The sequence below is a fragment of the Oncorhynchus tshawytscha genome, linkage group LG31, assembly GCF_018296145.1.
Source record: "Oncorhynchus tshawytscha isolate Ot180627B linkage group LG31, Otsh_v2.0, whole genome shotgun sequence".
NCBI lineage: Eukaryota > Metazoa > Chordata > Actinopteri > Salmoniformes > Salmonidae > Oncorhynchus > Oncorhynchus tshawytscha.
The window spans coordinates 28,569,425-28,588,757 of NC_056459.1; the positions used below are offsets into that span (position 1 = coordinate 28,569,425).

General features: G+C 45.8%; 1 protein-coding gene across 3 annotated transcripts in view; it reads right to left on the reverse strand.

Annotated features, from left to right (window-relative positions):
* Positions 1-19,333, reverse strand: part of LOC112229211 (rho family-interacting cell polarization regulator 2-like) — a 133,473-nt gene that overhangs the window by 44,588 nt on the left and 69,552 nt on the right. For all 3 annotated transcript variants that reach the window (XM_042310415.1, XM_042310417.1, XM_042310416.1), the window contains exon 2: positions 1,063-1,183. In XM_042310415.1, coding sequence (XP_042166349.1) covers positions 1,063-1,183 — 121 coding nt within the window. The remainder of the gene's footprint in view (positions 1-1,062; positions 1,184-19,333) is intronic.

Below are 19,333 nucleotides of genomic sequence, written 5' to 3' on the forward strand. Positions count from 1 at the left end.
AATGCAATACTAAAAATAACAAGGTAGAACAAAAACACACAAAATATAGATATTAAAAAAAGAAGAACATGATAAAGTAAGTAAGAATATGATATTCAGGGTCAGGCAGTTCCAGTGTCATATTTACAATGTGCAGGGAGTGTGCAGGGAGTGATATTAGGTAAATATGCTTCCAATGCTTCACTAAAGAAGACTAAGGTCTGAGTTGAAAGCAGATAACATCTCTCTTTCTCTCTCTCTATCACCATAGCTCTCTCTCTCACCATATCTCTCTCTCTATCACCATATCTTTCTCTCACCATATCTCTCTCTCTATCACCATATCTCTCTCTCACCATATCTCTATCACCATATCTTTCTCTCACCATATCTCTCTCTCTATCACCATATCTCTCTCTCACCATATCTCTATCACCATATCTCTATCACCATATCTCTCTCTCACTCTATCACCACATATATCTCACCCCATATCTCTCTCTATCATCATATCTCTATATCATCATATCTCTCTCTATCACCACATCTCTCTCTATCACCACATCTCTCTCTATCACCACATCTCTCTCTATCACCACATCTCTCTCTATCACCACATCTCTCTCTATCACCACATCTCTCTCTATCACCACATCTCTCTCTATCACCACATCTCTCTCTATCACCACATCTCTCTCTATCACCACATCTCTGTCTCTCTATGAATCACAACAGATGTCAGATAGTGAAGCAGAGGTCTGTGATATCCTCCTATTGTCCAGACTGATACATTCAGGACAAACAGAAATGTGGGAAAACGTGTGTATTTTTAACTTTTACACAAATCTCTGTTGACATCAACACATGATTTAAACCTACTTTCCAGGTTATACACACATGTGTCAGATAAGGATTCAGCCTTCTGTGTCTATGAAAAAAATGAGTTACGCTTAGGCAATGATCTAAGGTCAGCTTTGCATTTACTCCACTAAGAGCTAAGGTTAGAATTCGGGTACGACACACTGATCCTAAATCTGTGCCTAGAAAGCCTCCAGGCCAATATCCACCTCACTATTCCCTTACCGCGAGCGTCTCTCCTGCAATGTGCTGAAGCCGGCGAAGGATTGGCTCCGGATGATCCCATTGGGTCCCCCAGGGGAGTGTGTTCCGGCCGCCATGATCTCTGGGACGCGGGATGACACTCCTAGAAAGCGAGCGAGAGCAAAAGAGAGAGAGATTGGGCTACAGTAACATGAGCTTCAGGAAACGAACAGAGATAGATATAATTCAGACAGACAGACAGACAGACAGACAGACAGACAGACAGACAGACAGACAGACAGACAGACAGACAGACAGACAGACAGACAGACAGACAGACAGACAGACAGACAGACAGACAGACAGACAGACAGACAGACAGACAGACAGACAGACAGACAGACAGACAGACAGACAGACAGACAGACAGACAGACAGACAGACAGACAGACAGACAGACAGACAGACAGACAGACAGACAGACAGACAGACAGACAGACAGACAGACAGACAGACAGACAGACAGACAGACAGACAGACAGACAGACAGACAGACAGACAGACAGACAGACAGACAGACAGACAGACAGACAGACAGACAGACAGACAGACAGACAGACAGACAGACAGACAGACAGACAGACAGACAGACAGACAGACAGACAGACAGACAGACAGACAGACAGACAGACAGACAGACAGACAGACAGACAGACAGACAGACAGACAGACGTAAGAAACAGTAAAAAGATCAGTATGTATTTAAACTCTTCAGTGACCGGATAACAGAGGGAGACCTTTATGGGCCACACAGTGCAGAGGACACTGTAATAAGATTGGTATGTCAGAGAGAGGAGACAAACATGTCAATTCTGAACCTGAATGTTGCTAGTCTGCATCTCAGCCTGAAGTCATCATCTATTTACAGTAGATGGAAACCATTCTACCCTTTATGTAACATGTTGAGTAAACAGGAGCCCCTTCTGAATGACAAGCATTTTTCAAGTCTACATCTATAATCCTCCTGACTCCTGGAAGAGTGGCTACACATTCTCCTTTCTCTGGTCCTCTATTCATGCACCTCGGTTGGAGAGTGAGGGAGCAAAATACCATTGTTAGCTTTGCTCTGTCATTGTCCTTGTTAACACATTCTAGAGACAGGCTAGTACGAGTCTAGAATCTAGACAACTACTTTTATATGCCCTCCATTTCTATTTTTAGCCAACCTGTGCTGTCAGTTAAACTTCAAACTGTCAAGAAGACTATTTGTTAGAGACATTTAATGACTCACTAGAAACCTGGCTCAACATAGAACCACAGGAGAGAGGAGTGGACGCATGTAGCACACTGATAATGATGTTTAACAGCAAGCCCCAGAGGCAGATCCACAATGGACTAAGCACAGTGTTCTGTACAGTATCTTAGAGTCTGTCCTGTCCCCACACCCACACACACACACACACACACACACACACACACACACACACAGGCTGATTACAGGTGTGGGAAACAAACGCAGAACACTGAGAGCGACATGTCAGATCAGCGATGCGAGATTTAAACAGACCTTACAGTAAGAGTAGCAGCCCTCTCTGTCCCTGCCTCACCCAGAAACACAGCTGGATGAGAGATTTAAACAGACCTTACAGTAAGAGCAGCAGCCCTCTCTGTCCCTGCCTCACCCAGAAACACAGCTGGATGAGAGATTTAAACAGACCTTACAGTAAGAGTATCAGCCCTCTCTGTCCCTGCCTCACCCAGAAACACAGCTGGATGAGAGATTTAAACAGACCTTACAGTAAGAGTATCAGCCCTCTCTGTCCCTGCCTCACCCAGAAACACAGCTGGATGAGAGATTTAAACAGACCTTACAGTAAGAGCAGCAGCCCTCTCTGTCCCTGCCTCACCCAGAAACACAGCTGGATGAGAGATTTAAACAGACCTTACAGTAAGAGCAGCAGCCCTCTCTGTCCCTGCCTCACCCAGAAACACAGCTGGATGAGAGAGTGACTCTTTACAGTAAGAGTAGCAGCCCTCTCTGTCCCTGCCTCACCCAGAAACACAGCTGGATGAGAGAGTGACTCTTTACAGTAAGAGTAGCAGCCCTCTCTGTCCCTGCCTCACCCAGAAACACAGCTGGATGAGAGATTTAAACAGACCTTACAGTAAGAGCAGCAGCCCTCTCTGTCCCTGCCTCACCCAGAAACACAGCTGGATGAGAGAGTGACTCTTTACAGTAAGAGTAGCAGCCCTCTCTGTCCCTGCCTCACCCAGAAACACAGCTGGATGAGAGAGGGACACTTTACAGTAAGAGTAGCAGCCCTCTCTGTCCCTGCCTCACCCAGAAACACAGCTGGATGAGAGAGGGACACTTTACAGTAAGAGTAGCAGCCCTCTCTGTCCCTGCCTCACCCAGAAACACAGTGGATGAGAGAGTGACTCTTTACAGTAAGAGTAGCAGCCCTGGATGAGAGAGGGACACTTTACAGTAAGAGTAGCAGCTCTCTCTGTCCCTGCCTCACCCAGAAACACAGTAGGATGAGAGAGGGACACTTTACAGTAAGAGTAGCAGCTCTCTCTGTCCCTGCCTCACCCAGAAACACAGTTGGATGAGAGAGTGACTCTTTACAGTAAGAGCAGCAGCCCTCTCTGTCCCTGCCTCACCCAGAAACACAGTTGGATGAGAGAGGGACACTTTACAGTAAGAGTAGCAGCTCTCTCTGTCCCTGCCTCACCCAGAAACACAGTTGGATGAGAGAGGGACACTTTACAGTAAGAGCAGCAGCTCTCTCTGTCCCTGCCTCACCCAGAAACACAGTTGGATGAGAGAGGGACACTTTACAGTAAGAGCAGCAGCTCTCTCTGTCCCTGCCTCACCCAGAAACACAGTTGGATGAGAGAGTGACTCTTTACAGTAAGAGCAGCAGCCCTCTCTGTCCCTGCCTCACCCAGAAACACAGTTGGATGAGAGAGGGACACTTAACAGTAAGAGTAGCAGCTCTCTCTGTCCCTGCCTCACCCAGAAACACAGTTGGATGAGAGAGGGACACTTTACAGTAAGAGTAGCAGCTCTCTCTGTCCCTGCCTCACCCAGAAACACAGTTGGATGAGAGAGGGACACTTTACAGTAAGAGTAGCAGCTCTCCCTGTCCTTGTCTCACCCAAACAAAGCTGGAGTACAGTGGGAACATTCTCCTACAAGGTAAAGGCTAACAGCTAAACTCATAATATGTTTACAGTAAAAGGTTGTAACCTTGACCACCTCTGTGTTTGGAAGAGGGTAGGCTTTCCCTGGGTGAGTAGCAGCAATCCAGGCTGTATCACAACGGGTCGTGATTGGGAGTCCCATAGGGCGGCGCCCAATTGGCCCAGCGTCGTCTGGTGTAGTTCGTCATTGTAAATAAGAATTTGTTCTTAACTGACTTGCCTAGTTAAATAAAAGGTTAAATAAATATAAAATAATTATTGTAAAAAATCCACTACTCTCTCCAGTCAATAGAAGCTTATAGGGGGGTATTCAATCTGCAGTCCCCAGCAACATGACACCATGCCTGGGCCCAGCACGGAGAGATGTGACAGTGAGACGGAGAGACGTGACAGTGAGACGGAGAGATGTGACAGTGAGACGGAGAGACGTGACAGTGAGACGGAGAGACGTGACAGTGAGACGGAGAGACGTGACAGTGAGACGGAGAGACGTGACAGTGAGACGGAGAGAGACGTGACAGTGAGACGGAGAGACGTGACAGTGAGATGTGACAGTGAGACGGAGAGATGTGACAGTGAGACGGAGAGACGTGACAGTGAGACGGAGAGACGTGACAGTGAGACGGAGAGACGTGACAGTGAGACGGAGAGATGTGACAGTGAGACGGAGAGACGTGACAGTGAGACGGAGAGACGTGACAGTGAGACGGATATGTTCTCATCAGTCCTTCTGGTTGGTATCGATGGCTTTTTGTTGATGATGTGATGTCACACAAGAACCCAAACAGTTTGACCAGAGACTGACCCACTGTAGCCAACACCAGGAGATGTTGAGACAAGACATCTATAATGAGAAGAGAAAAGGTTACAAGTGTGTTAGTGTGTCTATTTGAGGGTACACATGGGTAGTGTGTCTATTTGAGGGTACACATGGGTAGTGTGTCTATTTGAGGGTGAAAGTGTGGGTCTAAAGTGAGAGTCTACAGGAGATTCTGGGCTGAATCTTTGCAGTTCTCATAGTACTCTGTTTCCACGCAACAATAGAAAATGGCTAAACGGGCATCTTCAGAAATAATTTGCAGGCTTGATGTTAAACAGCGTGCTGTTCTCTGTGGTTGACTCTGCTCTGTCTGAAAGCCTTGCTCCTAGACAGAGGGGGGGGCTGGGTAACTAAATGACAGAACCATCATCATCATCATCATCATTCAGTGTTCAGAGATCTGACTGAGCCTTTCTAACAGCCTTGTAGAAGTCGTTCATTTGAAAAACACTTGTAATTTCCGTGAGAAGGAGAACAAATTAAAGCCTGGTGAATGGATGTACAGAGACTAACGACGACTCAGAACTAAATTAATAGAATGGTTTCAGATTGAATTTCTTGGGGCTTCTTAACACTGGCATGGCATCTTTTGATACCACTTCCATTCAACCCCACATCTTGCCAAATGGCAAGGTCAAGAATGGAGAACAGAGCCTCCAGCTAACTCAGAGGCGGGCGTATATGGAGTGGTTAGCGTGTTAGGGTAGTCTAAGGATAGCCAACATTGAGGACTGGAGGGCAGAACTGTCCGAAGTATCTTAACCGAAAGTGACATGTAAGTTTCCACACCACGCCAAACACTTCTAGAACCCTGAATACATTGACTCATCTATTCTACAGATGATCTATTCTCCATCTACAAGTTTAAAACTAGTATGAGAGAGAAACTGGAGAGAAATAGGCCAGAATTCACTTCAAAGTTCAGTTTTAACATCAACCTGGAGAGAACATCTGGAAAGAATCGTATGCCTGTCATCCATCCAAATTCATGTCAAAGCAGTATTTCACATCCAATAAACATCACTACTCACTCTCACCTCAAAAACAAACTACAACTAACTATGTGTCAGGTCAGGAGCATAGACTAATCTAAACACATCCCCTCACACTGAACGATAAAACAGAGCAGAAAGTAACATTAGTTGAACCAACCAGTGAGAATATCCCTCAAAGCGTGGGGTCCTGTTCATAAGGACACACCGTAGCAAAACGTTCTGCAAGAGAAAAGTGTTTCTTATTGGAAGTTCAGGAAGTACTTATAGAACCTCCCCATTTCACTCTGTTTCAGATTGTTCTCTTCTGTTTTGTGCCTAGTGAACACGATCCAGCTTCAACCCTCTTCCCACCAATAGGGAGCAGCTTCATCCCTCTTCCCACCAATAGTGAGCAGCTTTACCCCTCTTCCCACCAATAGGGAGCAGCTTCATCCCTCTTCCCACCAATAGGGAGCAGCTTCAACCCTCTTCCCACCAATAGTGAGCAGCTTCATCCCTCTTCCCACCAATAGGGAGCAGCTTCATCCCTCTTCCCACCAATAGGGAGCAGCTTCATCCCTCTTCCCACCAATAGTGAGCAGCTTCATCCCTCTTCCCACCAATAGTGAGCAGCTTCATCCCTCTTCCCACCAATAGTGAGCAGCTTCATCCCTCTTCCCACCAATAGTGAGCAGCTTCATCCCTCTTCCCACCAATAGTGAGCAGCTTCATCCCTCTTCCCACCAATAGTGAGCAGCTTCAGTGAGCAGCTTCACCCCACCAATCTTCCCACCAATAGTGAGCAGCTTCATCCCCACCAATCTTCCCCCACCAATAGTGAGCAGCTTCACCCCTCTTCCCACCAATAGTGAGCAGCTTCATCCCTCTTCCCACCAATAGTGAGCAGCTTCATCCCTCTTCCCACCAATTGAGCCTTTACCCCTCTTCCCACCAATAGTGAGCAGCTTTACCCTCTTCCCACCAATAGGAGCAGCTTCATCCCTCTTCCCACCAATAGTGAGCAGCTTCATCCCTCTTCCCACCAATAGTGAGCAGCTTTACCCCTCTTCCCACCAATAGGGAGCAGCTTCATCCCTCTTCCCACCAATAGTGAGCAGCTTCACCCCTCTTCCCACCAATAGTGAGCAGCTTCATCCCTCTTCCCACCAATAGTGAGCAGCTTCATCCCTCTTCCCACCAATAGTGAGCAGCTTTACCCCTCTTCCCACCAATAGTGAGCAGCTTCATCCCTCTTCCCACCAATAGTGAGCAGCTTCATCCCTCTTCCCACCAATAGTGAGCAGCTTCACCCCTCTTCCCTTCAACAGAGAGCCTTTCATAAAACACAACGCATCTCTTCCTGAATCCTGATTCATTCCGGGACAGACACTGGGTGGCCCGGTTCAATGAGGCTGCCAGTCAGTCAGTAAGGCTATTGAGGGCTTCTCAGTCACACAACCCTGCATGCCCCATGAGGAGGGGGACTGGGGGGGGGACATCAGAGGGGTGACAGGGGCCTCTCATGGGCACAAGTCTGATCAGTATGTTAACCAGCAGCCTGGCACAAACCCTAGAAGAGACATGCATTGGGAGGGGGTGAAGCAATGGGCTGATGCAATGAGTCAAGGAGGGGCGTGAGGGAGGAGAGGAGGAAGAAGCAAATGGGGGGGCTGACATCCTGAGGACCAGACTCATCATGCACACAGATCTCCCTCTCCTCTTCTTCTCTCCCTTCCTCTCTTCTCTCACTCCATCAATTGCACTCCCCCTCCTCTCTCTCTCTCTCCCCTCTTCCTCCCTTTCAGTACTCAGACTGAAAATCAGACAATCATTCTCTTACACACTCACAGCCCTATTCGTTTCAGTATTCTAACCACAGTTCTCTCTTCCCTCTCCTTTCCTTTTCTTACATGTTAGTCATTTATCAGACGCTTTTCATCCAGAGCGTACATTTTCATTCTGTTTCCTTCTGGTCCCCCATGGGAATTAAACCCACAACCCTGGAGTTGCAAGCACCATGCTCTACCAACTGAGCCACATGGGATTCTAATAGAACTGTTTTTGTTACTCTCTGCCTCGCTCAGACACACACACACAAGCACACCACACACACACACACACACACACACAAATGATGCCGGCAGTGGTTGTGTGTGTGTGAGTAACGATAAAAACTCAGCCCACAGTGTTGGTTAACAACCGGAGGCAAATGTTATATGCCTGTATAAATGTGTATCTCCATAGCAACAGCAGACAATACGGGATGTGTTATGTAAAACAACATGGTTATTGTGGGTCTCACTCTGACAGTGAAGTGGGAGGCCACCTCTGGTCTGAGGCCTGAAGTCTTCCTCTTCTCCCTCTGTGTGTCGAACACACACACACACACACACACACACACACACACACACACACACACACACACACACACACACACACACAAAGCTGATGTATTCTGCATACCGCGCCATAACATGAGACAACCGTGTCGTCAACACCGGAAAAGATAAACGGTTGAGATTGAGAGCCTTGGAATCATTTAAATAATATCAAACTAGAACAATGGAATAAAGGTATACCCAAACGCGCTTCAGCCCAGCTTAAACAATAAGGGGGTGGTCCGGTGCTCAACTGAGGGACCTGAAAATCCCCCCAAAAACATTCCTTACCCCAGGACACTTCAACTGGTGACTATCAGGGAGAATAAAGAAACAGGAGCGCTCTGTTGCTGCATCAACCTGACAAATGTATTGACGGGAGAGACAACACAGTAGGTTTACGTTTCGCCGGGAATCGCCTTCATCAGAGCGTTGAGTAGGACAAAATGTGGGAGGCATCTATATACCCTCGCAGGGGAGTGTCCCACTCGTCATGTCAGTACTGTCAATACTGTCTGTAGTAGTAGCAACTACACAGGTTATTCACACACCAGTATGATCATTATTTAAGATTCCTACACATGCATTCCACTTGAATAACAAAAGACAGGAATAAACAAAGAAAAAGGTATTTACAAACAAATTAGAAATGAGAAATATCTCCGTAATAATTTCCTCACTATACTGCCAGCTCTGGAGGAAACAGAATGTTAAGGTGGAGGCTGAGCCATGATCTGTATTCACGTAATGCTGTGCGATCACATACTTCTGGTGCAGATAGCTATTTGTGTTCAACTAGTCTTCATTTGACCGCACATAGTTACAGAGAGAGGCACTTTGGATCGACTGCTTACAGTAGATTGCGTCAAGCCAAACGTTCTGAATGAACAGCTCTCTTTCTCATATTTCTTTGTAAATACCTTTATCTTTGTGATGTGGAATGTATGTGTAGGAATCTTAAATAATGAATAATAACCTCTGTTATTTACTTTATCATTTATGTTATTATTTATTTATAATTACATGTCATGTAGATCTTATGATCTGACTCAGAGACATCACTACCCATGGTGTGTCATTTGGTGCAGCAAGCCGAGCTTTTACCAATACTCAGTGAATTCCTGCAGTCTAGACTGACTGATGAGGTATACAACAGGGCAGATGGTAACTAACAGCAATCAGCTGAGGGTCAATTAAATAACATGATTCAATTGATCAATTTCAGGTGCCTTTGAAGGAGGGCTGGGAAAAACAATTGGAATTTCACAGGGAATGGAAGATCTAAACAAGTAGATACGGTTTGGAGTGTGGGAATGCCACAGGCTGTGTGTGTCTGGACGGCGGCGACCAAAGTCAGTGTGTGTCACAAGCGAGGCTCACATGAGAGATTCGGAGAGCGAGAGACTCAGAGAGAGACACACAAAGAGAGAAGAGACACAGAGAGAGGGAGGGAGACACAGATAGAGAGAGAGAGAGAGGAGAGACAGAGAGAGAGAGAGGAGAGAGAGAGAGAGAGAGAGAGGAGAGACAGAGAGAGAGACACAGAGAGGGAGACAGAGGAGAGACAGAGACACAGAGAGAGAGAGAGGAGAGACACACAGAGAGAGAGAGAGGAGAGACAGAGACACACAGAGAGAGGAGAGACAGAGACACACAGAGAGAGAGAGATGAGAGACACAGAGAGAGAGAGAGAGAGAGAGAGAGAGAGAGACACAGAGAGAGACACAGAGAGAGAGACAGAGAGAGAGAGAGTCAAACACAGAGAAGACAAAAGGCAACCCAAAAATGTGGACATGTCTTTTTAAAAAATATTCAAAATTATTCTAATTTGATAAAAAAAAATGTCTGAATTGAAATATCAAATGATAATTATGGTATGATATTTCAAGGAGGAACAAGCATGGCAACACTGGTGAACGTGGGGCACAACGTAGCATCACTATGACGACACAACGTAGCATCACTATGACGACACAACGTAGCATCACTATGACGACACAACGTAGCATCACTATGACGACACAATGTAGGAGATGAGTCGACCATTAGTATCTGCTGCCTTGGTTGGCACTGGGAGAGAGAGAGACATAGAGAGGGAGACACACAGAGAGAGAGAGAGAGAGAGAACCAACAAACACCAGCATCTCAGAGGATGACTGTTAAAGAGAGTCACACACGCACATATTTCGATCAAATCAAATCAAATGTTATTGGTCACATTCACATGGTTAGCAGGTGTTATTGTGAGTGTAGTGAAATGCTTCTAGATCCGCCAGTGCAGCAGTATCTAATAATTCCACAACAAAACCCAATACACACAATCTAGTAAAGGAATGGGATGAGAATATATAAGTATAAAACATATGGATGAGCAGTGACAGAGTGGCTAAGATGTAATAGATAGTAAGGAATATATAGTGAAGGATACAGTATACATTATATATGAGATAAGTAATGTGAGATATGTAAACATTCTAAAAGTGGCATCATTAAAGTGACTAGTTTTCCATTTATTAAAGCGGCCAATGACATCGAGTATGTAGGTAGGCAGTCACCGCTCTGTGCTGGTGATGGCTGTTTAACAATCTGATGGTCTTGAGATAGAAGCTGTTGTTCAATCTCTCTGTCCCAGCATTGATGCACCTGTACTGACCCCGCCTTCTGGATGGAAGCGGGGTGAACAGGTAGTGGCTCAGGTGGTTATTGTCCTTGCTTTCCTGTGACATCAGGTGTTGTAGGTGTCCTGGAGGGCAGATATTTGAGAACGCAACCTTAGCTTTGTTAAAATCCCCAGCTACAATTAATGCAGCTTCAGGATATATGGTTTCCAGTTTGCATAAAGTCCAGTGAAGTTCGTCTTGGTATCCGCTTGCGGGGGGATATACACGGCTGTGACGATAACTGAGGAGAGTTCTCTTGGGAGATAATACGGCCGGCATTTGATTGTGAGGAATTCTAGGTCAGGTGAGCAAAAGGACTTGAGTTCTTGGATATTGTTACAATTACACCATGAGTCGTTAATCATGAAACATACACCCCAGCCCTTCTTCTTACCAGAGAGATGTTTGTTCCTGTCGGCGCGATGCACCGAACATCCTGTTGGCTGTACGGACTCCGACAGCATGTCCCCTGCTAGCCATGTGTCCGTGAAACAGAGTATGTTACAATCCCGGATATTTCTTTGGAAAGCAACTCTTGACAAAATTTCCTCGACTTTGTTAACTAGGGACTGGACATTAGCGAGTAATGTACTGGGAAGCGGTGGGTGGTGTGCGCGCATCCGAAGGCTCACTAGAAGACTGCTCCGGCACCCTCTCCTTGTTTTGGGTCGGCCTCTGGAATCAGTTCAAATGCCCTGGGAGGTGCAGACAAAGGATCCGCTTTGGGAAAGTCGTATTCCTGGTCGTAATGCTGGTTGTACTGGCAAGTTGATGTCTCTCTGATATCCAATAGTTCTTCCCATCTGTATGTAAACAACACTTAAGGTTTTCTGGGCTAACAATGTAAGAAAAAATACATTTAAAAAAATACTGCACAGTTTCCTAAGGACTTGAAGCGAAGCTGCCATCTCTATCGGTGCCATCTTGTCATCTGATGCGATCTGGATAGTGTTAGGACAGCTTTTGTGACAGATAACCATTATTAAACACGAAACCAGACTTAAATGAATCGTGATATTTGATATTTTGGGGAATTTCAACAGCCTACTTTAGCCAAGGAAGTGAAATGCCAACTGCTCAAATTCAAATCACATGTCCACAGACCAACAGTAATCTGGTGACCTGGATGTTAAATGTCACGCCACATCCCAAATGCCGGACCACTACTGTTTTATATCTGAGAGGGTCCGACCCTCTGAGCCAGCATCATTCACAGCATCCGCCACATGCTGCCACTCTAACACCTTCTTGTCATTTGTAATGCCCACACTGTGTCAACCAAACAATATATTTTTTCTTCCTTCAACCTCCCCTACAATAACTTATTTTTCACAATGGGTGAAATTTCTTTTTTTAGCCTTCCTGTCAGGATTTGCCGTCATTGGGGTACCTGCCTTTTCTGCATTGCCAAACACTACATTTTCTTGCCAGATCAGACAACGGCAAGTTGGCTAAAGCAGAAACGGACAGACATGCAGGCTCAAGGTTTAGCAGGTTGTTTTCAGTCAATATGCAGTCAATATGGCTGAATATTAATTAGGGGCGTTTTCACTGACTATTTATAGGCAATTATGGGAGTTAAAAGGGTGGGACAAGACGCTGGCTCACGTGCGCAAATGTCGAGTTGATTGTGATTTATAAAGGGAAACTGGCGTGAGACACGTTCGCTCACTGTGTTATGAATCAGAATATTTTTTGGCGCAATCACTCTCTGTGTTTCGTCCATATGCCACCTTTTGATGTGAATCCTCCGCACAGTTTTATAAATGAGGCCCCTGGTCAAGAGAGACTTATTCCTTAGGGACCTGGTCAAGAGAGACTTATTCCCTACGGCCCTGGTCAAGGGAGACTTATTCCCTACAGCCCTGGTCAAGAGAGACTTATTCCTTAGGGAGACCTTATTCCTTAGGTCAAGAGAGACTTATTCCTTAGAGACCGGGTCAAGAGAGACTTATTCCCGGCCCTGGTCACGGCCCTGGTCAAGAGAGACTTATTCCTTCAGAGATTCCGGCCCTGGTCAATAGAGACTTATTCCCTACGGCCCTGGTCAAGAGAGACTTATTCCTTAGGGACCTGGTCAAGAGAGACTTATTCCCTACGGCCCTGGTCAAGAGAGACTTATTCCTTAGGGACCTGGTCAAGAGAGACTTATTCCTTAGAGACCGGGTCAATAGAGACTTATTCCTTAGGGACCTGGTCAAGAGACTTATTCCTACGGCCCTGGTCAAGAGAGACTTATTCCCTACGGCCCTGGTCAAGAGAGACTTATTCCCTACGGCCCTGGTCAAGAGAGACTTATTCCTTAGAGACAGGGTCAAGAGACTTATTCCCTACGGCCCTGGTCAAGAGAGACTTATTCCTTAGAGACCGGGTCAAGAGACTTATTCCCTACGGCCCTGGTCAAGAGAGACTTATTCCCTACTTGGGGACCTGGTCAAGAGAGACTTATTCTTATGGTCAAGAGAGACTTATTCCCTACGGCCCTGGTCAATAGAGACTTATTCCCTACGGCCCTGGTCAAGAGACACTTATTCCCTACGGCCCTGGTCAAGAGAGACTTATTCCTTAGGGACCTGGTCAAGAGAGACTTATTCCTTAGGGACCTGGTCAAGAGAGACTTATTCCTTAGGGACCTGGACCAAGAGAGACTTATTCCTTAGGGCCCTGGTCAAGAGAGACTTATTCCTTAGAGAGACTTATTCCTGGTCAAGGGACCTGGCCAAGAGAGACTTATTCCTTAGGGACCTGGCCAAGAGAGACTTATTCCTTAGGGACCTGGCCAAGAGAGACTTATTCCTTAGGGACCTGGCCAAGAGAGACTTATTCCTTAGGGACCTGGCCAAGAGAGACTTATTCCTTAGGGACCTGGCCAAGAGAGACTTATTCCTTAGGGACCTGGTCAAGAGAGACTTATTCCTTAGGGACCTGGCCAAGAGAGACTTATTCCTTAGGGACCTGGCCAAGAGAGATGTATTACCTAGGGCCCTGGTCAAAAGTAGTGGCGACATGTAGCCTAGTGGTTAGAGGGGACCTGACATGTAGCCTAGTGGTTAGAGGGGTCAAGACATGTAGCCTAGTGGTTAGAGGGGAGACGACATGTAGCCTAGTGGTTAGAGGGTTAGAGGGGCGACATGTAGCCTAGTGGTTAGAGGGGCGACATGTAGCCTAGTGGTTAGAGGGGCGACATGTAGCCTAGTGGTTAGAGGGGCGACATGTAGCCTAGTGGTTAGAGGGGTAACATGTAGCCTAGTGGTTAGAGGGGCGACATGTAGCCTAGTGGTTAGAGGGGCGACATGTAGCCTAGTGGTTAGAGGGGTGACATGTAGCCTAGTGGTTAGAGGGGTGACATGTAGCCTAGTGGTTAGAGGGGTAACATGTAGCCTAGTGGTTAGATGGGTAACATGTAGCCTAGTGGTTAGAGCGGTAACATGTAGCCTAGTGGTTAGAGCGGTGGACTTGTAACCACAAGGTTGTAAAATCGAATCCCTGAGCTGACAAGGTAAAAGTCTGTCATTCTGCCCCTGAACAAGGCAATTAATCCACTGTTCCTAGGCCTTCATTGAAAATAAGAATTTGTTCTTAACTGACTTGCATAGTTAAATAAAAGTAAACTTAAGTGGTGGTTGGCACTCAATGAAAAACAACTCATTTTCATGCACATTTTTTCGCTTGAGAAATACTGCACCAAACATTTTAGCTAGCTAAGACCTCCTCGGCAAAAACGTCAAAATTAATGACAGATTTCTTGATTTATCTTCAATTAATTCTGACTATTTTGAGGAGGTGTTACTGACTATGTATGGTGTCTCGAGAGGGACAAACAACAGCATAACTGTTATTATAAAGGTATTTTAAGGGCGTAAGCTAGCACATGCATTCACTTCCACATAGCCAAGATCTGCTAGGAGCAAACAGAACCTAGTCTGCCAGCACCGTTAGGTAACACAGGCCTGAGCAACAAATATCGCTGCTAAACAAATCACTGCTAAAAGAAACGGAGGAACTTGCCTTACTAAATATGTCCTTTCTGACAGAAAAATACCTACAAGGTACAGTTATGTTAACATTTCCTAGTTACTGTTTCATGTAAAATATATGCATGTATGTATGTATGTATATATATATATATATATATCTACTAGTTATGGTGATGCATTAGATTTATGGGGTGATGCAAATGACTCTTTAGCCCATGACTGAACCTAGAGTGACGTAAATAGAGCTTGACTGGATTGAACCGAATTACGAGCTGCTCGCTCTGTTAATACCACTACTCATCATTACCCTGTAGTGAACTGCTCCGTACATCAGCCTCCGCAGCGGGCCACACACACACACACACGTAGGTACAAACACACACACGCCATGCTTTGAAGTGCCGGAAATTAACAACATTCAATATTCAAAGTGGGAACCATGCTGTGGAGAGAGAGCGAGAGAACGAGAGAACTAGAGAGAGAGAGAGAGAATGAAAGAACTAGAGAGAGAGAGTATGAGAACTAGAGATTGAGAAACAGAGAACTAGAGAGAGAGAGAAAGAGAGAGAGAACAAGAGAAGAACAAGAAAGAGCACTAGAGAGAGAGAGAGAAAGACAGAACAAAAGAGAGTTAACGAGAGAGAGAACGAGTGAGAGAAAGACAGAATGAACAGATAAGTACAGTAGGTGATGAGACTAGGTGATACATTCTATCTGAGGAGGCTCTGGGCTCAGTGGGCCAGCTGTTCAGCTTCCTGCTGCTCAGGTTGAGGATCATCCATGTGGACCCAGTCACCTGCTGTTACAGCGGCTCACGCTTCTACCCAGTCAGCTGTACAGGAGGAGCAGCAGCACATCTGGCTCCAGTCAAGACAAAGACTGCTGCTGCTGCTGCTGCTGATATTAGATTATGAATGTACCGGTGCCACACATACGCAACAGCTATGATAATCACCATGAATGTGACGTAGCGACAGCTATGATAATCACCATGAATGTGACTTAGCGACAGCTATGATAATCACCATGAATGTGACGTAGCGACAGCTATGATAATCACCATGAATGTGACTTAGCGACAGCTATGATAATCACCATGAATGTGACTTAGCGACAGCTATGATAATCACCATGAATGTGACTTAGCGACAGCTGTGATAATCACCATGAATGTGACTTAGCGACAGCTATGATAATCACCATGAATGTGACTTAGCGACAGCTATGATAATCACCATGAATGTGACTTAGCGACAGCTGTGATAATCACCATGAATGTGACTTAGCGACAGCTATGATAATCACCATGAATGTGACTTAGCGACAGCTATGATAATCACCATGAATGTGACTTAGCGACAGCTATGATAATCACCATGAATGTGACTTAGCGACAGCTATGATAATCACCATGAATGCGACTTACAGTGAGGAGATAATGTATTGAAATGGCAGAGAGTGAAAGATTACTTCCCTGATTGAACAAGACTTATGGGTTGGGTGTTTTTGAGGAGGCAGGGACTGAAGATAAAGGGAAGCAACAAAAAAAAGTAGGATTTTGTTGTTTCACATTGGAGTCGTTTTAAAGTCAATATTGACACTTTGGGTGAGTTTAGTTTTGTCAGAGCGACCAGTGAAGAGTTTAAAAAGATAAAGAAGGCATTGAGTAGCCTAATAAACATGAGTGTGGAGTTTATTATTCATAATGCAGGCCACGTAGTTTGAAAATGAACAGTCATTCACCATGCTAGCTTTGCCTCAGGATAAACAAACAAACACAACACACACACACACACACACACACACTGTCAACACACACACACACACACACACACACACACACACACACACACACACACACACACACACACACACACACACACACACACACACACACACATCTGTCATAGTACAGCTGTGTGACAGCCTCCCTGAGGGAAACTTCTGGGGAAACTAGAACACAAGAGACAATGACAGTGTTCTAGAACCTCCACTCACACAGCAGTAGACAGTCTTCTAGAACCATCACTCACACAGCAGTAGACAGTCTTCTAGAACCATCACTCACACAGCAGTAGACAGTCTTCTAGAACCATCACTCACACAGCAGTAGAGTCTTCTAGAACCATCACTCACACAGCAGTAGACATTCTTCTAGAACCATCACTCACACAGCAGTAGACAGTCTTCTAGAACCATCACTCACACAGCAGTAGACAGTCTTCTAGAACCCACTGACAACACAGATCCGATGATCTGCTCAGAAACAAGGGAGGAATGGAGAGCGGGAGACCCCCTGTCCTTATCCCTCCATCTCCTTCCTCATCTAGGACCTAGAGAGAGGAGTGGGAGGAGGGGATAGAGGGATGGAGAGCCCTATGGTGGACCAGTAACCTTTCACCCCCAACACCTGCCACACCATCCTGTGAGGGAGTCCAAAAGCACGCACGCACACACACACACACACACTTTACTAGTTAATAGAAGACTTCCATTGCTCAGGCAATCCATTTAGTCACACATCATTGCTGCTTACTCATGTAGACTTTACACATCAATAAGCATTCTAAAGGCCCAGATTTACTGCAAATCATATAAAGATCACCGATGCAAAGACCAAGGCCCGTATTCATAAAGAGCCTCAGAGTAGGAGTAGTAACCTAGGATCCCCCCTGTCCATGTAATCTTATTCGTTATGCTCTGAAAGGCTAAACCAATCCTAGACCAGCACAGCTACTCTGAGACATTTTATGAATCAGGGTCCAAATTTCTGATTACTTACTAATGTATAAAGATTATTAATACTGACAGAAATACACGCAGTATGTCTCTCTGACCCAGTTGCCCAGCAAGCAACTACTGTAGTCCCTATCGAAGAGAGGGGGGGGGGTCTCAGCTTTCTGTAGGTATCATTTTATTTCTCATCTCTCAATATTGAGCTCAGTAGCAGCTATTTTACAAACAATATATTTGATATGGCTTTGAGATACAGAGTGGTGCAGCCAAAATGTGCATCGGTCATTGCAAGGGCATTGTAGGTCTCACTGGGTAAAATACAACCACTAACTTATTTTAGGACATTAAACGTACCGTTAGATTAATACATGGCTATTAGCAGTGGGTATTATATTTAGAGTTAGCGATCTAACAAATGTGTTTTGAGTTTCCACTTCCTCGGGTGTTGAATTAGCCCCAAATTAATTAGCCTATGATTAGTGTATCACAAGGAGGTTGGTGACACCTTAATTTGGGAGGGCGGGCTCGTGGTAATGGCCGGAGCGGAATCGGTGGAATGGTATCAAATACATCAAACACATGGTTTCCATGGTTTCCATGTGTTTGATGCCATTACATTCGCGCCGTTCCAGCCATTATTATGAGCCGTCCTCCCCTCACCAGCCTCCACTGTAATGCACATAACGGTACACTGGAGCCCTGACTTCTGTTTGAGGTTGAACACTAGCATCACTGTACTGCCATCCATGACTTTAAAAAAAGTCACTGACACACTCTGTTCTATAGCCCATGGCTGACGCTATCACTTGATGCTATCACTCGCAGATGGAAGACATCACAAGCTAGGCTGAACTATGGATGACTCAGTACATCCTCCCTTCTCTAGATGCTGGGAGACAAAGGGGAGGGGGATAGGAGGGCAGAGAGGGGGAGTGGAAGAGAAGGGGGAGATAATATATCACATGCCTTGTCTCGCCGGGCCTCGGGAGGGACAGCTGAGGAGAAGGAGTGAACAGTCTTTCATATCTAGGGCCTTTCTCTTTATCCTTCCACCTCCTCCCTCTCCTGATGTATCCTAGCAGCCCCTCCTTCATCTCCTCTCCTGCTGTATCATAGCAGCCCCTCCTTAGTTTCCTTTCCTTCTGTATCCTAGCCCCTCCTTAGCCCCTTCTGTATCCTAGCAGCCCCTCCTCCTTTCCTTCTGTATCCTAGCAGCCCCTCCTTAGTTTCCTTTCCTTCTGTATCCTAGCAGCCCCTCCTTAGTTTCCTTTCCTTCTGTATCCTAGCAGCCCCTCCTTAGTTTCCTTTCCTTCTGTATCATAGCAGCCCCTCCTTAGTTTCCTTTCCTTCTGTATCCTAGCAGCCCCTCCTTCATCTTCTCTCCTGATGTATCATAGCAGCCCCTCCTTCATCTCCTCTCCTGCTGTATCATAGCAGCCCCTCCTTCATCTCCTCTCCTGATGTATCCTAGCAGCCCCTCCTTCATCTCCTCTCCTGCTGTATCATAGCCCCTCCTTCATCTCCTCTCCTGCTGTATCATAGCAGCCCCTCCTTCATCTCC